The 19,172-nt window shown below is 46.2% G+C and overlaps 1 protein-coding gene across 5 annotated transcripts in view; it reads left to right on the forward strand.

Annotated features, from left to right (window-relative positions):
- wdfy3 (WD repeat and FYVE domain containing 3) overlaps window positions 1-19,172 on the forward strand; it is a 96,407-nt gene that overhangs the window by 62,322 nt on the left and 14,913 nt on the right. For 4 of the 5 annotated variants that reach the window (XM_072714448.1, XM_072714450.1, XM_072714452.1 and 1 more), the window contains 27 exons: window positions 378-530; window positions 681-754; window positions 986-1,147; window positions 1,426-1,520; window positions 1,605-1,725; window positions 1,961-2,178; window positions 2,298-2,494; window positions 2,952-3,086; window positions 3,179-3,358; window positions 3,801-4,034; window positions 4,899-4,998; window positions 5,517-5,677; window positions 7,530-7,759; window positions 8,231-8,340; window positions 8,667-8,849; window positions 9,403-9,560; window positions 9,637-9,714; window positions 10,742-10,969; window positions 14,423-14,591; window positions 15,149-15,312; window positions 15,889-16,037; window positions 16,801-16,921; window positions 17,065-17,150; window positions 18,162-18,242; window positions 18,329-18,383; window positions 18,483-18,602; window positions 18,730-18,847. In XM_072714448.1, coding sequence (XP_072570549.1) covers window positions 378-530; window positions 681-754; window positions 986-1,147; window positions 1,426-1,520; window positions 1,605-1,725; window positions 1,961-2,178; window positions 2,298-2,494; window positions 2,952-3,086; window positions 3,179-3,358; window positions 3,801-4,034; window positions 4,899-4,998; window positions 5,517-5,677; window positions 7,530-7,759; window positions 8,231-8,340; window positions 8,667-8,849; window positions 9,403-9,560; window positions 9,637-9,714; window positions 10,742-10,969; window positions 14,423-14,591; window positions 15,149-15,312; window positions 15,889-16,037; window positions 16,801-16,921; window positions 17,065-17,150; window positions 18,162-18,242; window positions 18,329-18,383; window positions 18,483-18,602; window positions 18,730-18,847 — 3,880 coding nt within the window. The remainder of the gene's footprint in view (window positions 1-377; window positions 531-680; window positions 755-985; window positions 1,148-1,425; window positions 1,521-1,604; window positions 1,726-1,960; window positions 2,179-2,297; window positions 2,495-2,951; window positions 3,087-3,178; window positions 3,359-3,800; window positions 4,035-4,898; window positions 4,999-5,516; window positions 5,678-7,529; window positions 7,760-8,230; window positions 8,341-8,666; window positions 8,850-9,402; window positions 9,561-9,636; window positions 9,715-10,741; window positions 10,970-14,422; window positions 14,592-15,148; window positions 15,313-15,888; window positions 16,038-16,800; window positions 16,922-17,064; window positions 17,151-18,161; window positions 18,243-18,328; window positions 18,384-18,482; window positions 18,603-18,729; window positions 18,848-19,172) is intronic. The other variant, XM_072714449.1, reaches the window with a different exon arrangement.

The raw sequence follows: 19,172 nt of genomic DNA on the forward strand, positions 1-19,172 counted from the left end.
TAGGACCCCGAGCGCTCATCGTTTTGTTTAGCTCCCCAGCTCATGCCACTTACATATTTTCATACATAAAAACCTATTTGAATTGCAAGCATATTTTCCATTGTCATTTTCTGCACTCACTCCAAGACGTGACTTGCTGTCAGTACTTAAAACTAATTGCATGCATTATGATTTACATACTTTTTGTCTGCCAATTATAATATGATTATAATATAATATAATATGTTATCTCTGCCCAGTCCTTCCCCACTGTACTCTGCTATGTATTCTATATAACAGCCTGCACATACCTGCATTTGATATGAGTAGCTGTGTGTCCTTGGACTTGGTCGCATCAGTGCCTGGGCGTACCTTAAGCCCTCGGCCCTCTCTTCCAGCTCCTGGCCATGCTGCTGAAGAAGAAGCGCTCTTTGCTGAACAGTCATATCCTTCACTTGACCTTCTCCCTAGTGGGCACGGTTGACAGTGGCCATGAGACCTCCATCATCCCCAACTCCACTGCATTTCAGGACCTGCTTTGTGATTTTGATGTAAGAGCTCCATCTCAGCTATGCATCAGGGAGACCTTTCTGTGCCTGACAGGGCTGATATTCTTGCATATCCCTCTGATTAGAGTTAGCATCTGTCATGACCATCTCAGGCTACAGCGTACATCTGCCTTCTGCCTTTGCTTCTCTCAGGTTTGGCTCCACGCTCCTTATGAACTGCACCTGTCTCTGTTTGAGCATTTTATTGAGCTCTTGACTGAATCCAGGTGAGTTTATTACTCTGTGATTTTTAACTGCTAGTCAAATGCTTCGTAAAATTGGGCTGTTTGTCACCTAAATCTGAGCTGGCATGTCCTATTATATAATCACGCAGAATGTTTTTCATGTTGTTCATATTTTTGGTGTTCCTTGATGAAATTGGAGATACTCCAATTACGAAGCGATGAATTTAGAGCGATAGTTAGAACATGATCTTCCTTGGGTCTCGTCACCTTCAGCGAGGCGGCGAAGAACGCTAAACTCCTGAGGGACTTTCAGCTGATTCCCAAACTGCTGCTGACGCTGCGGGACACGTCCCTGTCCCAGCCCACCATCGCCGCCATCAGCAGTGTCCTCAGCCTCCTGCTTCAAGGCTTTCCCAAAAGCTGTGACCTTCTCCGGTACGGTGCCTGGGTGACCTCACCCACGGGCTCCCGTCATTGGACTGCGGGTTCATTTAGCTTATGCCAGTGTCAACAAGTTATGCGGTTTCATTCCACAGTTATTCATAGTACAGTAACCTTACAGAAACTTTACAGTCAGTCACCTTCCTAACAAGTAATTCCTCACTGTTAGCTGTCTAACTTGGACTTCGCCAATTGTCATTTAATGGCCATTTAACTTCGAGGGTTTGTTTTGTGGCTAGTGAAATTATTGTACATTGTTTCTATTTATGCAGGTTTGGCCAATTCATTGCCTCCACTCTGCCCACGTTTGCGGTCTGTGAAAAATTTGTCATCATGGAAGCCAACAGCGAAGAAAAAATAGATGGAAGTAAGCCATAGACCGCACTGAAAAAGCATCAGCACGTGAACGTACGTTAGGACGGTTCTGATTCCTGTTCTCCAACATCTCCAGCAAATGAGGACGATTTCGCCGGCCACCTGTCTGCCAATCTCATCCTCCTGAGGAACCGGCTCCTGGACATTTTGCTGAAGTTGCTCTTCACCTGCAAGGAAAAGTGCACCGTGAATGCACAGTAAGTGTTTGCAGTGGGGATTTCATTTACTGACAGCCAGTCTCTCTTAGTATTGTGTATTAAGGGTTCTGCGGGCTGTCATTTGCTCCCTGACACCTTGAAGAAAGATTAAGGCCTGATTAACTCCCCACCTTTTCCTGCTTTAAATGCACTGTCATTATAGGTATGTGTTTGGGGGATGGGAGACACATATGCCGCAGTCTCAACCGCAGCTGCTCGCTTCTGCCCCCTGCAGGGCATGCGAGGAACTGGTGCGCACACTGGGCTTCGACTGGCTGCTCATGTTCATGGAGGAGCACCTGCACTCCAGCACGGTGACGGCAGCCCTACGGATCCTGGTGGTCCTGCTGAGTAACCAGTCCATCCTGGCCCGCTTCAGGGAGGGGATGTGCGGAGGCGGTTGGCTGGACCACACCGACTCCGTCATCACTAACAAGATTGGCACCGTGCTGGGTGAGCCGCAGCAGAGTGGTGTCTGATTTTAAGCCTCGTCTCCGGGCTTTGAGGTGTCTGAGACGTGATGGACACTGCAGGGTTCGGTGTAGACGCCTCTTCTTGTCCTCTCTTGTCAGGTTTCAACGTGGGCAGGAACGCAGGCGGCAGGTCCACGCTCCGCGAAATCAACAGGGAGGCCTGCCATTTCCCAGGGTTCCCTGTTCTCCAGACCTTCCTCCCCAAGCACACCAATGTGCCCGAGCTGTACTTCCTGCTAATGGCGCTGTTCCTGCAGCAGCCCGTTACGGAGCACCCCGAGAACCTGCAGGTACATGTCAGTATGACACCTTTCCTTTGCTAATCTCGCTCTCTAAGTCTGCAGCTGGCTTGCGTTCTTTGGGCATGTTCTGCTAGTTCTGCCAAATCTTTAAGATCTTTAAAATTTACCTTGATGATATCTAACTGACTACTGTTCTCTGGTCAGGATTATTATTAATGTTGTCGTTTTTGTTGTTCTTCTTCTTATTATTATTATCAGTAGTAGTACCAGTAGTAGTAGCAGCACTCTAATGAGGGTTGATTAATTACACAGAAATATTACTTGCTTGTCATTTTCAACATGCTGTCTGTGTAAATGATGGCCTTAGGATGGAATGGCTGTTTTAATTGCCCTTGAGTAACTGTGTTGCATGTTGTGAAAGTGACTGATGTAAATGAGTCTGTGACATGGCTGACAGGTCAAAGCCCCCGGATGCTGACTGACCATCCCCCCCCCCCCTCATCTCCTGCAGTTTGACCTGGACTCCATCTGGACGTTCATCTTCGGCGTGCCCGCCTCCAGTGGTGCTCTGGTGGGCTCCATCAGCACCATGTGTACGGAGGCCGCCTTCCTGCTGCTGGCCATGCTGCGCAGCATGCTCAACCTGGTGAGGGGGGGGGCTTGGGTGCTGAAGGCCCTGATGGAGGTGGGGCTGGTGCTGATGCTGATGATGGTGAATTTCGGGTTGCCTGCTTCCAGCCCTGGCAGTCAGAAGAGGAAGGCTCCTGGGTTCGAGAGTACCCGCTCACCCTCATGCAGTTCTTCCGTTACCTCTACCACAACGTGCCCGACCTGGCTCACCTGTGGGTCAGCCCTGACTTTCTCTGCGCCCTGGCGGCTACAGTGTTCCCCTTCAACATCAGGCCATACTCCGAGATGGTACGGGCGGGGGCCTATATGTGAACTGCTGAAAGAGTGCCAATTAACAAGACTAAAATTAAAGCTGAATGACGAATATTAGAGGTAGAATTTGGAGAGATTATGCTTTGAAGTCTAGAATTTTGTCTAGAATTTCTCATTTGTTACTTTGTTCATCTTCACTGGCTCACAAACAGCATAGCAATCACTATTGCAATGCCAGTTATATTTTATTAGTATTCTTTGTTAACTATAGTCTGACTATTCGGTGCTCTCCGTACACTTTATATAATTTTTTAAAATTAATGTATATCATGAATGTAGCAAAGCACATTTCGATATGTAGAAGATCAGTAGTTATTTGAATGTCATATGATTTGCATTTTGAGTATTCAGTTTGGTTAGAGTTTGGGAAGAATGATAGTAGAGAGTATATTGGGTATTTCTTCTGTCGTGGTCTTAGGTCAGTGACTTAGACGATGAGGTTGGCTCTCCTGCTGAGGAGTTCAAGGCCTTCACAAGTGATACAGGCATGAACCGCAGCCAGTCAGAGTACTGCAATGTTGGCTCCAAGACCTACCTGACCAACCACCCGGCCAAGAAGTACGTCTTTGACTTCATGAGGGTGCTGATCATGGACAACCTGTGCATGACCCCAGCCTCCAAGCAGGTGCCCATCATTGACATCTTGTTGGAGGTGAGGTCTTATGTTTAAATATTAAGAATGCTGTCTGTCAAGTACTGAATCATTTCTTTTGTTGTTTTTGAAGCCGTTGGCTATGAATCTATACCTCTTATTGGTCATTTAGCTTCTTCTGTTTTTGCTACATGGTGTTTAGTCCATGGACTTGCTAAAAGTTTAGCAGAATGTCAGGTAAGTGTTTCTTAATTTAGAGTAGCCTTTGCCCTTTTGTAGCAGTAGGGGTTCATGGTTAACTGGACTAGAAACCTGAGGATAATGATTTGTTGATATATAAATGGTGTCAGGAAACTGGTGTTTTAAAGCCCAGTCCATGGAGGCCAATAGACCATCGACGTTTTTGGTCCCTCCCAGCTCCGTGCCAGACAACCCACATTCTTTCTTCCTCCCACCTCCCAATAAAAACGTGCTGTAGACGAAGGTCCCTCAAGGGGCAAAGTATATGAAAGGAACACTACAGAAAGGGGGTCTGAGATGTGGTGGCAGCTAGGAGAAGATCGCTCCCTTAATGGTTCTCCTGTATGTGCCAGCCTGAGGCACGCTTGTGTGACTGGCATCTCTCTGCCATCTCCCTGGCTTGGTCCCAGCGTGGGCTTTATGCCCAATTAGGGCAGACTGTCCCGCCCCCTCATTGGAGCAGTCATCAGTTGCCTGTCATTTCCCGATGCATTTCTTGAACCCGCCAGTGAGGAAACCACTGTTACTGCCAGTGATGATCACCCCCTACTGGTGACTTCCCGATAGGGCTGTTGTAAGACTGGTTGTGTATATGGCTGGAATATGGAGCAATTTCATTTGAGTTATATACTGATCCCAAATAAAAATGAAACATTTACATTTTCTTCCTCCTCCTATTCCCAGTCCTCTCCAGAGCGCTCAACTCGAACCCAGCAGAAGGAGTTTCAGTCCTACATCCTGGACAGTGTGATGGAACACCTACTGGCTGCAGATGTCCTTCTAGGTGAGCATTTGATGGTCTTCTGCTTTTAAAAGCAGATAAGATTCTTCATTTTAACATTAACCCAGCCTGGTGAGAGTTAACATCTCATCTACACTGTGTGTGTGCAGTTTGTTCTCCCCATATTTTGCAGGTTTCCACTGGGTACTGTGTTTTTTTTTTCTCTTGCAGTCCAAGGGCATGCAGTTAGGCTAATTGGTGTCACAAAGCTGCCCATTGTGTATTTCAATTGTGTGCGTGCGTGCGTGCACGCGCATGTTACCTGCAATGAAATAGGACCCTGCCCAGGGTTTTTGCCAGCCCAGTGTTGGGTTCCAGACCTTCCTGTAGCCCTAACCAAGTGGGTAGAAGCTGGATGGATTAACCAAACCATTTTAAGTCTAGTCGTGCTCTCAGGCTTAGTCTCCTATGTGTCTTACTCAGTCTTCTATTGCCCTCCTTGAAGGCATGCTGCAGGACATGCTGTTGAACCTGTTGTCTTTGCCATGCTCTCCTGATACCCGGGTGTGTCCCTGCACCAGGTGAGGAAGCATCGCTGCCCATCGCCAGCGGAGGGAGCTACACGGTCCTGGTCAATAATGTGTTCTACTTCACCCAGCGGGTGGTGGACAAGCTGTGGCAGGGCATGTTCAACAAGGACTCCAAGCTGGTGGTGGATTTCATCGTGCAGCTCATTGGCCAGGTGGGAGATCCCACCTTTTCCTGAACCCCTGCCGCCTGGTCCAGGCAGACCGACGCTGCTGCATGACAACTAGTACTTACATCTCCATGATAAACCTGCCCAAGGTTTTCATGACTAGTTTTTTATTTTCCCGTTTTATAGCTAGTTTTTTTTCCTTTATATAAACATAAAATTTTATGTCTTTGGACTTCACGCCGGGAGAGCTGGGCTTGGTGCAGATTAAAATTTTACATAAGCTGTTGGACAAGCACCTTAAATCATTTTAGTCATTTTCCGGGTACTTGGATTGTTAGTTGTTGATTGGGGACAATGGCTCTGAACCCCCAGCATGGGCATATAGACCTATGGCTGCTATTATGCTAATCTGTTCAAAAAGAGCTATTAAGGTTAATCCATAATTACAAATTCTTGAATTAACTTTTGGCTATACAGTAGTAGCAAATGACCTTGGTGATAATGAAAGCCATAATCTGCCGTCTTTCGGCATTTGCACTCATATTTTTGTAAAACAGAAAAGACCTTTAAAAGGTCATCCATGTGCGTCTGTCCCCTTAGTTTTCATTTTTGCAGCTGCCGATCTCAATGGTATAAGTCCACAAAGCCGCTGGGTCTCGCAGGAGCCCCCAGGCAATGTTCTTAATAAACTCAGCATCATCATCTTATGGAAAGATTTCCCCAAATGCTCCCTGCCGTTTTTTTCCAGGAACTGCCGAAGTGCAAAGCATTAGCATCTAGCAGCAATTTTTAGCTGCCTTTTCTAACTCGTTTAAAGTTTTAATTTTGCAGACTAAATTTAACATAAAATTACTGATAAATTGGGGGCTGCTATGTTTGTTAGAACACAAAATATCATTGTATTATTTAAAATGCTTGTATCAAGTTGTCTAGTCATGTATGACAATATGCAAGCCTTTGATCTGACCTAATTACCTGTTAGGGTAAATTTTATTAATGCAATACATTAATATCACTTGGGTTTGTCAGGTAAAAAAAAACAGCTGCTAGCTGAAAAGTGGAACATGATTAAAAAGCAGTTTCTGTCATAGCAGTGACTTGTTATACTAATTAATCATTAAAATGTTGGGAAGTTGTGGAAGAATTAATAGACTGATGAGCAAATCTGCACTCCCAGGTGGAAATGCATCCCATGGGTTTGCATATTTAATTTGCATAAATGTGTCGGTTACGTTGTCGAATGTAGTGGTATGCTGAAATTTCTGCCTGTAAGCGGAGGCATATCCGGGGGCGGGGCCACATGGACATGGGCAGCAGCTGAAAAATGATTAGCCCTCAAAGTGCCCTCTCACCTGTCACTCACCCATTCAGAACATCCCATTGGCTGGCTTTGGTGAGGTGTTCTGTATGGGCTGTCATCAGGGAGATACGAAAGAGCTACTTGACGTAATGGCATCCTGCATCTCTGTGAGAGATTATCATCTGGTCACAGATGCAGCAGTGAAGCCGTGATCCTGGCCTGGCAGAGCCGGGAGACACCTCGTGTCTGTAGCTGGCTCCGGTGCGCATTTTCGGAGGTCGCTACCCATTGGCCCGTGACGGCTCTCTGAAGCGGAACCAGTGTCATTTGACTCTGATCCCAAACATGCGCTACGTCTGTTTTTATCAGACGGATTCTGAATTGTTTGGGCACATCCTGGATAAACCAGTGTTTCATCCAAAAATAAAAATGCCCCATGTGATTTTAACAAGGCATTTTTAGGATACAATTGTACTTCAACGGGCTGTTATTGTCAATTATCCACAGATGGTATTAATTTGTCCGAATATTTTAACGTGTTCCAGATTGTTCAGTATATTTCTCATTGTGTTTTTTCCCCCCGGTTAATCTGAACAGTCCAAAAGGAGATCCCAGTCCTTCTCTCTGGACTCCATCTACCACTGTCTGAACCGGACCATCCTCTACCAGCTGTCACGGCCTCAAAAAACCGTTCCGCAGCAGGTGGCGCTGCTGGACGCATTGCGCATACTCACGGTCAACCGCAACCTGGTTTTGGGCCCTGGCAACCATGACCAGGAGTTCATCGCATGCCTGGCCCATTGTTTCATCAACCTACACACGGGGAGGTAGGAGACGTAGCAGGTCGGGGAATTTTTTGCAGTAGATGGTGTTTTTTTTTTTTTGTGGCAAAGCCCTTCAAATTAAATCATTTGTTCAGTTGTGCGACAGCAGAGCCAGTCTGAGGGTTTGGAGTGGTGAATACCTGAAAAGGAGTTTGTGTCATCAGGCACTTTGCTTACCAGCTACAGTGTTATTATACGGGAAGGTGGAGGAGAAAAGTCAACCAGTTCTTCACACTCTGCCGGCACCAACCTGCAATCAGCTCTGTTCAGTACCAGAGATACCTGCTTAGTCGTTTCAGCCCTCCTAGCTCAGTTTCTTTGGCAGCCGCATTTTTGTAACTTGGCCCTGCTCTGCCAAGATGTTCCTGAGAAAAATACGTATTTAACACCTCTATAGGTCATAGTTTAAGACAGCTCGCAGTGTTTTCAGTGCCCCCTAACCATTTTCTGGCAACCGCTGTCCCTCCCTGCCAGCTGCGTGGACGGTTTTGGCCTGGAAGCTGAAGCCCGCATGACCACCTGGCACGTTATGATACCGTCGGAGACGGAGGCTGATGCCTCACACAGCCAGGACGTCAGCGAAGGTGAAGCAGCCCCTGCAGATCGCTTAGCTGCACCATACTTGTTTCTGTTCCTCCAAGAGTTACTTTAAAACATCTAAAACATTAGTTGTGATCTGCTCTTGAGCCTCTGTATCCTAAGCTAAAAGCCTTTGATGTCAAGTAGTGCTTTTCCTATTGGAGATATTAGGTAGCTCAGTACTTTAATATATAAACAGAAATTACCTTTATTTGAGCTACGTTTGCATTTCCAGTAGCTTAAACCGACAGAGACCTTTTATGCAGAGGGCACCACTGAGGCCTAGCGTATGCTTATGTAAGTGTGTCCTGTGTTCCCATGATTGCTCCAGGTCGCCACCTCCTGCTGAAAGCAGTGAACCGCGTCTGGACCGAGCTCATACACAGCAAGAAGCAGGCACTAGAGGAGATCTTCAAGGTGCCCCTGCCAACTAACGAGCGCGGCCATGTGGACATAGTCTCTGCCCGGGCACACGTCGAGGAGCTGGCAGCGAAGAATTGGCTGAACCACCTTGGTGAGCGAGGCTTAAGCCCAGCAGGGACTTCATCTGCAACGGTTCAGCGCGAGGTCTGAATACGGATGTAGCGTTAAGCAGATTTTACGAAGGAGCCAGGCTGCGCTGCTCTAGTCGATAGTCTTTTGAGTGATGTCTTTCATAAGGGGTTTGATTTGCCTTTTATTGCCCATTGACTATAAATAAAAAGTATCATCATTGTAAAGAAATATATCTGTCTCTTTCGAATATGAGATTTAATCCTGCGGAACATTTTCCATTCAGACTGAATGCATTTGAAATGAATATCTCAGCTTCTGAGGCAGACTGCTTATATCTCGATCCGCCTATGAGGCCTAGAGAGTTTTGCCAACTGCTGGCAAACCTTTCGAAAGCATCATACATTCAAATTTTTATCGACGGCGAATATGTGCTGTGGAAGCATCACAGCAAAGTTAACTGGTATTGTGCTGGATTATGCGATTTGCAAGTCATGGCACCGCAGGCATAATCAGATTAAGGTCTGTGGTCTGCAGTGGTGGGGGGGCTTAACTCTGCCACTTCTGCATTCCAGCGCATGAGAAGAAGTGCATCAGCCGCGGGGAGGCAGCTGCCCCCGTCGCCCAGTCCAAGCTGTCGAGGGTCAGCAGCGGCTTTGGCCTGTCCAAGCTGACGGGGGCCCGGCGTAGCAGGAAGGAGAGCGGCATCAACAAGAACAATCTGTCGGCACAGGTACGCCCAGTGCTGGCACAGGAACCACTGCTCTCCCTTAGCGTGGCTCCTGTCTGAACGTGCTGTTTGTCTGCAGGAGACCTTCCAGTGGATGTTTACGCACATCGCAGTGGTTCGGGACCTGGTCACCATGCAATACAAAGAGTACCAAGAGGTTTGGATGCAGTTCTGCCATATTTTTATATTGAGATATTGCCTGGCCAAAAAAAAAAGAAGGTTACCCTTTGAATTTAAATCGGCAAAGTATTTAAGAGCCAGTGATTGGATCATTATTACAGTTCAGCAACGTTATAAGCAATCAAGTGAAGTCAGCTGAGAACCTGAATCTCCTGAATGTCCAGGTTATCCCAGCAGTGGATTTTTTTCTGTCCTAATGTAATGGGCATATTCCAGGACGGTAATGCCAAGATTTATCATGCTTGATTTCCCCCCCCAAAGTGTGGTTCAGGGAGCAGAGGAATCATTTTCACACATGAATTGGCCACAGTGTCTTGACCGTAACCCCACTGAAAGTCTTTGAGATGTGCTGAAGACGACTTTATGGAGTGGTTCACTTTTTTTTTTTTTTTTTGGCCAAGCAGTGTATCTTCATTCCTTCTTACTTGTACTTAATTCTATCAACCTTTAAATTCTAATTCCTAAACAGAATGAGCTTTGAAAACACTTTCTCCTTGTTGTTAAAGGACAAGGTGAAGATTAGGATTAGTTTCCTAAAACCAGAGGCTAGACTAGACTTAAAGATTTTACTGGGGTGGCAGTGGAGCAATATTTTGGCAACCTGGGCGAGGGGGCTTGGTATATATTACTGACGGTGCCGGGGGGCCCCACCTCGATATATTGGTGAGGGGTATGACCTGGGGTGCCCACGTATTTACTGGGGGAGGCATGGCCACCCCTTAGATCAGGGGTGGGGAACGTTCCATGGAGGGCCAGTGTGGGTGCAGGTTTTTGGGATGACCTCTCAATCAGCCAATAATAAAACAGCGGTTCTCAGCCCCCGTCCCGGGGACCCTGTGTCCCTGGCTGATTGAGAGGTCATCCCAAAAAGCGACACCCACACCGGCCCTCCATAAAACGGACCCCCCCCCCCCGCCTTAGATCCACCCCTGCCTAAAACACTTGAGAATAAAAGCTTCACAATGGCCCCAAAAACCATCTTCTGCTCTCGGCGACTCCCGCAGAGGCAGCAGAACGCCCTGAAGTATGTGACGGAGGAGTGGGCCGGCATCGAGTACGAGCTGCTGCGGGAGAGGGGCCTCTGGGGCCCGCCCATCGGCTCCCACCTGGACAAGTTCCTGCTGGAGATGACAGAGGGGCCCTGCCGGATGCGCAAGAAGATGGTCCGTAACGACATGTTCTACATCCACTACCCCTACGTGCCCGACAGCGAGCCCGACGTCAGCACCCAGGTACACCGGCAGCTCCATGTCCCATAGCTGAAAACAGAGCCTCTGTAAGTGGAGAAGAAATGACAAGCTGCTATTGGCTCTGATACTCTGGGCCATTATGGTTAAACATACTGCAGTAGCAGCTCACATGAAATGAAATCGGGCCCCTGTGGGTTTGGCCAGAATCCATTTTCATTATGTCTGAGTTTTGTAGATGAACATGTTGGGCACAGGGTTACATTTGGCGGGAAGTTATTGATTTCATAGTAAAGTCCAGTAAGATCACAAATCTGAAGCATTTTAATAATAAAAATATTTTTTTCATTAAACATTTTGACCCTTAAAATACTACAAACATTTATATCATTTTCATGTGCACAACAGAATCTGAAGAGCAAACCTTTCTTGTGGAAGCAGCATTTTTTGTTAGCTTGCTGTGATCTCTCAGTAACTCATATTTTAGAGTATTACTTTCACAGTTTTAATCAACAGTTCAGCTGTCTCTCTTCAAGCCCCCAAAGAAATTAACTGTAGCCTCAGTTAATTGGAGGAGTATTTTCAGTATGTGATTAAACGTGGCTGCAGTGGGTCAGTCTAGCTGACATTTATATCTGAAAGCTTGGATTGACACTTGAATGAACTAGAGGGGATTGGAAGTCTCTCTCTGAAAGTGTGTTAATTTTATTTTTTCTCTACCTGCTCTTTGGGTTTCCATCTGTCCCCTTTCCAGGAAGTCGGCCTAAATGGTGCCTGATCATTTGACACTTGACTGGAAGAAACTCTCAAAATTAAAATTAAAATAAAAGAAAATTTCGAGTTCCCTCCACTTTTCTGAATCCAAAACCCATTTTCGTATGTTGTCATCTTTACTGTTACATGAAAATAGCAACAGTTGCTCATTTTTTAGTAATTAAATGGGGATGGAGGCCAGACAGCGTTTTGCTGTTATTTGGGCCGTCCTAATTCGGCTAGAGGGATTCCTGTGTTAATAATATAAGAATATTGTATCACATGCTGGATGTTTAGAATTAGAATTTACTGATCGGTGGTCATTGTTGACACAGCACACAGTGCACAACAATGAAACATGTCCACTGCATTTAACCCGTATGTGACAATGTGACATAGCAGGGGGCAGCTAATTCAGCGCCCGGGGAGCAGTGCTTGGGGGCAGTACCTTGCTCAGGGGATTCTCAGTGTGGCCTTGCTGGTCGGGGATTCGAACCAGCAATCTTTCAATTACAAGTCCGCTTCCCTAACCATTAAGCCACCACTGCCCACAGTTGACAGTAGGATTGCAGGAATACAAGTGTATATATGAATGTAAAGTGCATCCTTTGTAAAATGGAAATGTATTTTTGAGAGGTCAAAATATTTGCAAAATAGTCAGTTATATTTTCAAGGGAATGATAATCCAGTTTTTAGAAGGTACTTTTTTGTAAAGATATTTTTGTATTTGGTATTTTGCTAAATTACAGAAATATTTTATGTTAGCTTAATACTGTATGGTAACTTAAAGATTTCTTTAAGTGTAATGGTTATTACAGATTATTTTATCATCTAGAATGTACCTCAGTGTTTTTATTCTCTGTATACCAGTTGATTAATTTCTTTTGGTAGGCATGACCTCATTTTAGTAGTGTCCCCTAATCTTAACTGTAGGTAGTATGACAATATCGGTACACGCTACGAAGTAGACAGTGCTGAAATGGGTAATGAGACCAGGTCTATGTGCCCTGTTTGTTCTAATCCATCTTGCCTCCATTCAAAGCCACCCCCATGTACCCCTGTTTCCTGATCCGGCTCTTGCTCCGGTGAAGGTACCAGCCAAATGGCCATTCTGACAGCTTAGCAGCTCAAAGTAGAATTCAAGAATTTTGTAATGCCGCCACTTTAAAACACTTGGGGGGGCGGTGTTTGGCCTGTAAGTGCCTTTGAGCACTTAATATGGAAAACATGTGCGGCCAGATGACAGGGATATGCTCAATGTTTAACGTAATGGCAGCAGTTGAATGCAGATTAGACAGCTTGGTCCTTGCTACTCCTTGGGTAGATATTAATACATTTTGAGTAGCTGCTATATATAATTAATGTGTAGAACATGATTGGATGAGTGAGCTGGTCATAAGCAGTGACCCTAAAATCATTTTTGATACACCTTGAACGTAAACAAAGACGATTTGTGAGAAATGCCCTTTGTTTCCTACTGCTTTGAGCTTCTTATGAATATCTCACTGCGTCAGGGACCAAACTCTCTTCAGGCTGCGGTGGAGCGTTGGAGCTGTCAGACATGGATCGTGTTTTATTGAATATATTTTTTGTTCGCTCTGTGCATAAGTCTCATGTTGCATTTTCTCATTTGTTTGACCCAAATAGAGACATAAAATGCACCTCACAGGATAACCATACTCTTAAAGTTCTTTTAAGTTTCTTAGCCGCAAATCTTTATTGACGGATCATCTGCACTGTCTTACTCCCCCATTAAAGAAAGAATAGACTGTCAAAGGAAGCACTAGCAATTATTGCTCCACACGTTCAAAAGAAATAATCCTTTGACTGCTTTTGTAGGCTTGCTTCAGCAGAAGCTCTTGTGCATTAGAGGTTGTCCCTTTCCCCCATCTATCTGTCGACATTTGCATATTACCGAGTTACTTCACTCCCCAGGTGCTGAAATGATGACAGTTTGGTTGGCACGGCTTCAAGTCTGCATCGGAGGTTTTGTAGTTAGGAGTACCTCTGTGGAGTGGCTTTAGGATTTTGCCAAGGTTTGGCTTAGCAGGGGCTGGTAACATACGCCCCCCCATGGTGGAATGAGCTCTAGGCCTCCAGTAAACACCCCCATCTCACAAACTATCCATAACCAGCAATTAATATGTATTTAGGCATCGCCATTGAGCCCAGTGTCTCCCAGCGTTCTCGCTGCCATTGCACACCTTCCATATGGCAGTGTTTTCAGCTGGTGAAAAAATCTGATTTAGCCTTGCATGGTGCCTTGGTTATTCTCCTAATCTGTTCTTTCTAGAGTTCCAGTGGTGATTCCAAACAGTATGTAGTTAATACATTTTGGATTCAATGTATTTTTCTTCAGGGTTATATGCAGACTAAGGAGATCATCTAAATGCTGTAAAATGTTGAAAATGCAGAAAAACGACACTTGAGCGACACTTGAGCGTTGCAGGTCTTCCATAGCGACACGTAACGCCGACAGGTTGTATTTTTCTGTGTCATATATGGACTTTTTCTTTAGCAGCTGGTTCCTAGAGAATGATGAAACGCCAGAACCTGTCAGGGGTTTCCCCTCAGTGATCCTCTTCAGTTTCTCAGAGCACTTGACAGACCTCTCTACTATTAGTTTTATACTGTGTCATCTGTCTTACAGCAGAATACATTTATTACTTTTTTCCACGGATGCTGTGGGCATGATGCATGGTTTCTGGTTAATGTCTTCCTCTCACTCTCTCTTCTTCCGTCCAGAAACCTATTCGATACCGGAGGGCCATCAGCTACGACAGCAAGGAGTATTACATGCGTGTTCTGTCAGGGAACCCCGGCATGTACCAGCACTCCATCGAGCAGAGCTCCGAGGGGGTGACCACGCAGCACGAGCCCGAGCACGGAGAGGACACCATCGCCAGGGTCAAAGGTGGGCGCATCTCGGGGTCAAAGGTCATATGGAATACCGGTACTGCCCATGTCACAGAATGTAATTCCTTCTCCAAATATAAGGGTCTCTAAATCTCGTTTTCTGTGTTGCATTTGTGCTTCAGCTGCGCACTCATAGTATATCAAAACTTCCAAAACTCACAGCTTGCAAGTTTTACAATCAATTCCTGAAGCAGTTCAGTGGTGACGAATGTTATGTCAGATCAGAGACGTGCAGGTATTGGGGGTGCCTGAATACCTACCCATTTTCACCCACAAAATTTTACCGCCTCCCAGGTCAGGAAATTTAACCCTTGGGAAATTTTATCAAATGAGATGCAGCACCTTGGGACACGCACCTGTCCCTTGTAACGTCTCTGCTGTGCCAGATGACTGTATCAGCTTTTGGGGTTTAACGTGACAGCCACGTTCAGCAGACACCTTGCCCTGACCGCTTCCTGATGCTGAACACCAGGTCCTGTACGGTGACCCCGAGGCCTTTGGGTCCGCTTTCTCAATGCACATCTCCCGGCCGTGCGGCTTCTCTGTGGTCCACAGGTCTGGTGAAGCCGCCGCTGAAACGCTCGCGCTCTACGGCGGACGGGGGAGACGAGGACGGACCGGAGCAGCTGCAGGACCAGCTGCTGGAGTCTGGGGCCGTGGACGAAGAGGAGAAAACGGACAACACTACCCTCCTGAGGCTCCTGGAGGAGGGGGAGAAGGTGAGGAGGCACTTCTGGGGAGGGAGTCTTCCATCCATCCATCCACTGTCCAACCCGCTTCTCCTACTGGGTCGCGGGGGGTCCGGAGCCTATCCCGGAAGCAATGGGCACGAGGCAGGGAACAACCCTGGATGGGGGGCCAGCCCATCGCAGGGCACACTCACACACCATTCACTCACAGGGAGTCTTTTGATCGTCAAATTATATGTGGCATTTCAACTAAAACTGCATAAATAAGCTACAAAAAGCCAAGATTATACGTTTAGAAAATGTAGCCCCCATCTTATGTAATTTTGGTTTTGACTCCCATTACAGAGTGAATTAATCATGTTTTACTCACTGTAGCAATGCACCATTTTTCGTCGTAATCTGAATATGGTCTAAGAAGAATAAATTCTGATTATATGCATGATGGAGTTCATATCGCTGTATATTTTCTCACTCTTTGGAAGGAAGCTTTTTTCTAAATCACTAGTCATTCAGTATTGATATGAGGATGGGCCGGAACTTGTCGCAACTTGATTACATCATGAGACGTCCCTTTGAGCGCCTTTTGATTCTGCGTTCTAAACACAGATTCAGCACATGTACCGAAGCGCTCGAGTCCAAGGCCTAGACACCAGCGAGGGTCTGCTGCTGTTTGGGAAGGAGCACTTCTACGTGATCGACGGCTTCACCATGACGATGAACAGGGAGATCCGCGACATCGAGACACTTCCTCCAAAGTAAGTCAGCAAGAAAAAAACAGTGGCTTCCCTGCAATGGTGACCTCCAGTTGGGATACCTTTATGTGCGAATATGTATGTATAATTTGTATTTCTTCTTGTATTTTTTTTAAGTGTCCATAGTTAGCTACTTTCTTGCTGCTTTCTGTTTGCTGCAGATTTTATTGAAAGTTATTTTCAGAAATTGCCTACGGGAAGAAATAAAATATACATACTGTTCCACGTAAAGAAGGAATTCTGCATTTCTGCATAGCTTGACATTCCCTTTCATTCATCTCCTCTGGAGATAGAAGTTGCATGAATTTCTGCATGTATAATTTGTACTGTCAGCAGACTACAGTTTGCTCTTCTCTGCTCCTCCTCTCTCATATCATTTTTTAAATATTAGGGACACGGTTCTTTGACTTTGATCTAATATTTTAACATCTGCCTAGTTCTTCAGATTGTGCTCTCTTTTTTGTTTTTATTATTATTTGCATTTATTGTAAGTGTAGCTGAAACACTGAATGGATGCTGGTCTCGGTCTACCTCACAGTGCCTCCCTCACTAAACTGCCGCAGAGCGGCTGACCTAGATTCCGTCTCCGTTTCCGCTTCATATGTGTGAGGGCTCCTGCTGAATCATTTGGCCCCTGTCTTGTGATTTCCCGTCTGCTGGATGTGTGCGAGGAGGTTATGGTGAAGCGCTTGGCCCACGTGCTGTGACTCCACGTCTGCTACGGTGCGACGGTAAAACACTTAGCCGTTTTATCGGGGTTTTCCAGCATGCATGAGGCAATCATACCCAGGGGAGCGAGGCAGGGCCAGAACCAGCTGAAGAGGACCTACAGCATCTTCGCCTATGAAGACATCAAGGAGGTGCACAAGCGACGGTACCTGCTGCAGGTGAGACCACTTAGATTTTTTCGGCCAAAAGGGGAGACTGGTATCTGTCACTCAGCTGTTGACATGGGTCTTTGCTTTGATTTTGGTCACAAAATCACTTTCAGAATTGGTTCAGTCAATTAACCTGCCCTCTTTGATTCCAGCCAATAGCAGTTGAAGTCTTTTCAGGAGACGGAAGAAATTATCTGCTGGCATTCCAGAAAGGGGTCCGGAACAAAGTCTACCAGAGGTACGTGTACACCTATCCAAAATATCTGTTCATTCATTCATTCATCCATCCATCCAAATATCCATCCATCCATCCATTTTCTGCCGCTATCTGGTATCGGGTCAGCGGGGCAGGGATGCCCAGACCTCCCTCTCACCAGCCACCACCTCCAGCTCCACTGGGGAATACTAAGGTGTTCCCAGGCCAGCCGAGAGATATAATCTCTCCAGTGTGTCCCATGTCTGCCCCAGGGCCTCCTCCCAGTTGGACATGCCGGAAACCTCCCAACAGGGGGGGGCGTCTAAGGTGGAATCCTTCTTAACCATCTCAACTGACTCCTTTCCCAATCCAAAATAACCAGGCTGTGTTGCCTTAGATCCTGCTTATTTGTGCATTTGCCAGGGTGTGTTTGGCTGCTTCTGCAACATAAAAACATAGTGTTGAGATTCCAGATTCATTAAATATGGACCGAGCATTTCAAATGAAAGTCCTATTGCAGACTGACCCCAATGAATGAATGAATGAATGTTATGTTTATAAAGCGCTTTTCAAGACACCCAAAGCACTTTACAGAACCATTGGGGAGACACTTCAACCTCCACCACTGTGTGTAGCCCCCACCTGGATGACGCAACGACAGCCATTCTGCGCCAGTATGCTCACCACACATAGCTAAGGTGGTGAAGGGGCAGGAGAAAATTCACCAGTTAAGTCTAGGAGATGATTAGGGGGGCAGATTTGAAAGGGCCACAGTGGGCAATTTTAGCCAGGACATCAGGGTACCACCCCTACTCTTCTGAAAGATGCCCAGGGATCTTTTATGACCTCAGAGAGTCAGGACCTCGGTTTTACATCTCATCCGAAGGACGGCACCATTTCTACAGAACTGTGTCCCCTTCACTGGGGCATTGGGACCCACACAGACCACAGGATGGGCTCCCGTCTTAGCCACACCAACATCTCTTCTGATGCATAAATGCACCTCCATTCTGCAGTATATGAGCCTGTAAACATCATCTGGTCTCATTGCAGGTTCCTAGCAGTGGTGCCCTCTCTAGCTGATAGCTCAGAGTCTGTCTCCGGCCAGCGGCCCAACACCAGTGTTGAACAAGGGTAAGTATCCCATCCCATGGGAGAGATTCCATGGATCACAATCACACTGGAGTTTAATGGGGGTTTCTTTCTCTTGTCACATAAAGGTCTGGATTACTGAGTACTCTGGTGGGAGAGAGGTCCGTAACACAGCGTTGGGAGGTAGGCTTTCCTGAAGACCATTTTTGTTTAACTTTCTTTACATCAGACTGAAGAATATGCATGTACCTCATGAGGGAATTCCTGTCTTTCTCCACACAGAGAGGGGAGATCAGTAATTTCCAGTACCTCATGCACCTGAACACACTGGCAGGCAGGTCCTACAATGACTTGATGCAATACCCTGTCTTCCCCTGGATCCTTGCAGACTATGATTCAGAGGTACAAGCACCATGACATACTAATATACTGTTTAATGATTTGATTTGAGGAGTAAATGGTTCATCTGCTTTTGTGGAATTTTGTGCTTATGCTGTGTTTGTGCTTTTTGGTGCCCTCCCCCCCCAAGGAACTGGACCTGAACAACCCCAAGACATTCCGTAACCTGTCCAAACCCATGGGGGCTCAGACGGAAGACCGGCTGATCCAGTACAAGAAGCGGTTCAAAGACTGGGAGGACCCTAATGGTATGCGCACAGCAGCGTCATTATCTATATCTGTATCTGTTCAAGCAACAACATTATTTGTCTCTATATTTGCTTTTGTAAAGTGGGCATGGTTCATAGCGGAGAGTGGGGATGCTTGCAACACTTTGACTTCCTTCAGTGTCTCAAAGACCGTATGGGAAAGAAAAATTTGAAGACATTAAACCCACATCCGTCAGCTACCCACCTACACTGATGTAGTGTGTGTGTGTGTGTGTGTGTGTGTGTGTGTGTGTGTGTGTGTGTGTGTGTGTGTGTGTGTGTGTGTGTGTGTGTGTGTGTGTGTGTGATATTATATGTACAATTT

Source organism: Paramormyrops kingsleyae, chromosome 7 (assembly GCF_048594095.1).
Source record: "Paramormyrops kingsleyae isolate MSU_618 chromosome 7, PKINGS_0.4, whole genome shotgun sequence".
NCBI lineage: Eukaryota > Metazoa > Chordata > Actinopteri > Osteoglossiformes > Mormyridae > Paramormyrops > Paramormyrops kingsleyae.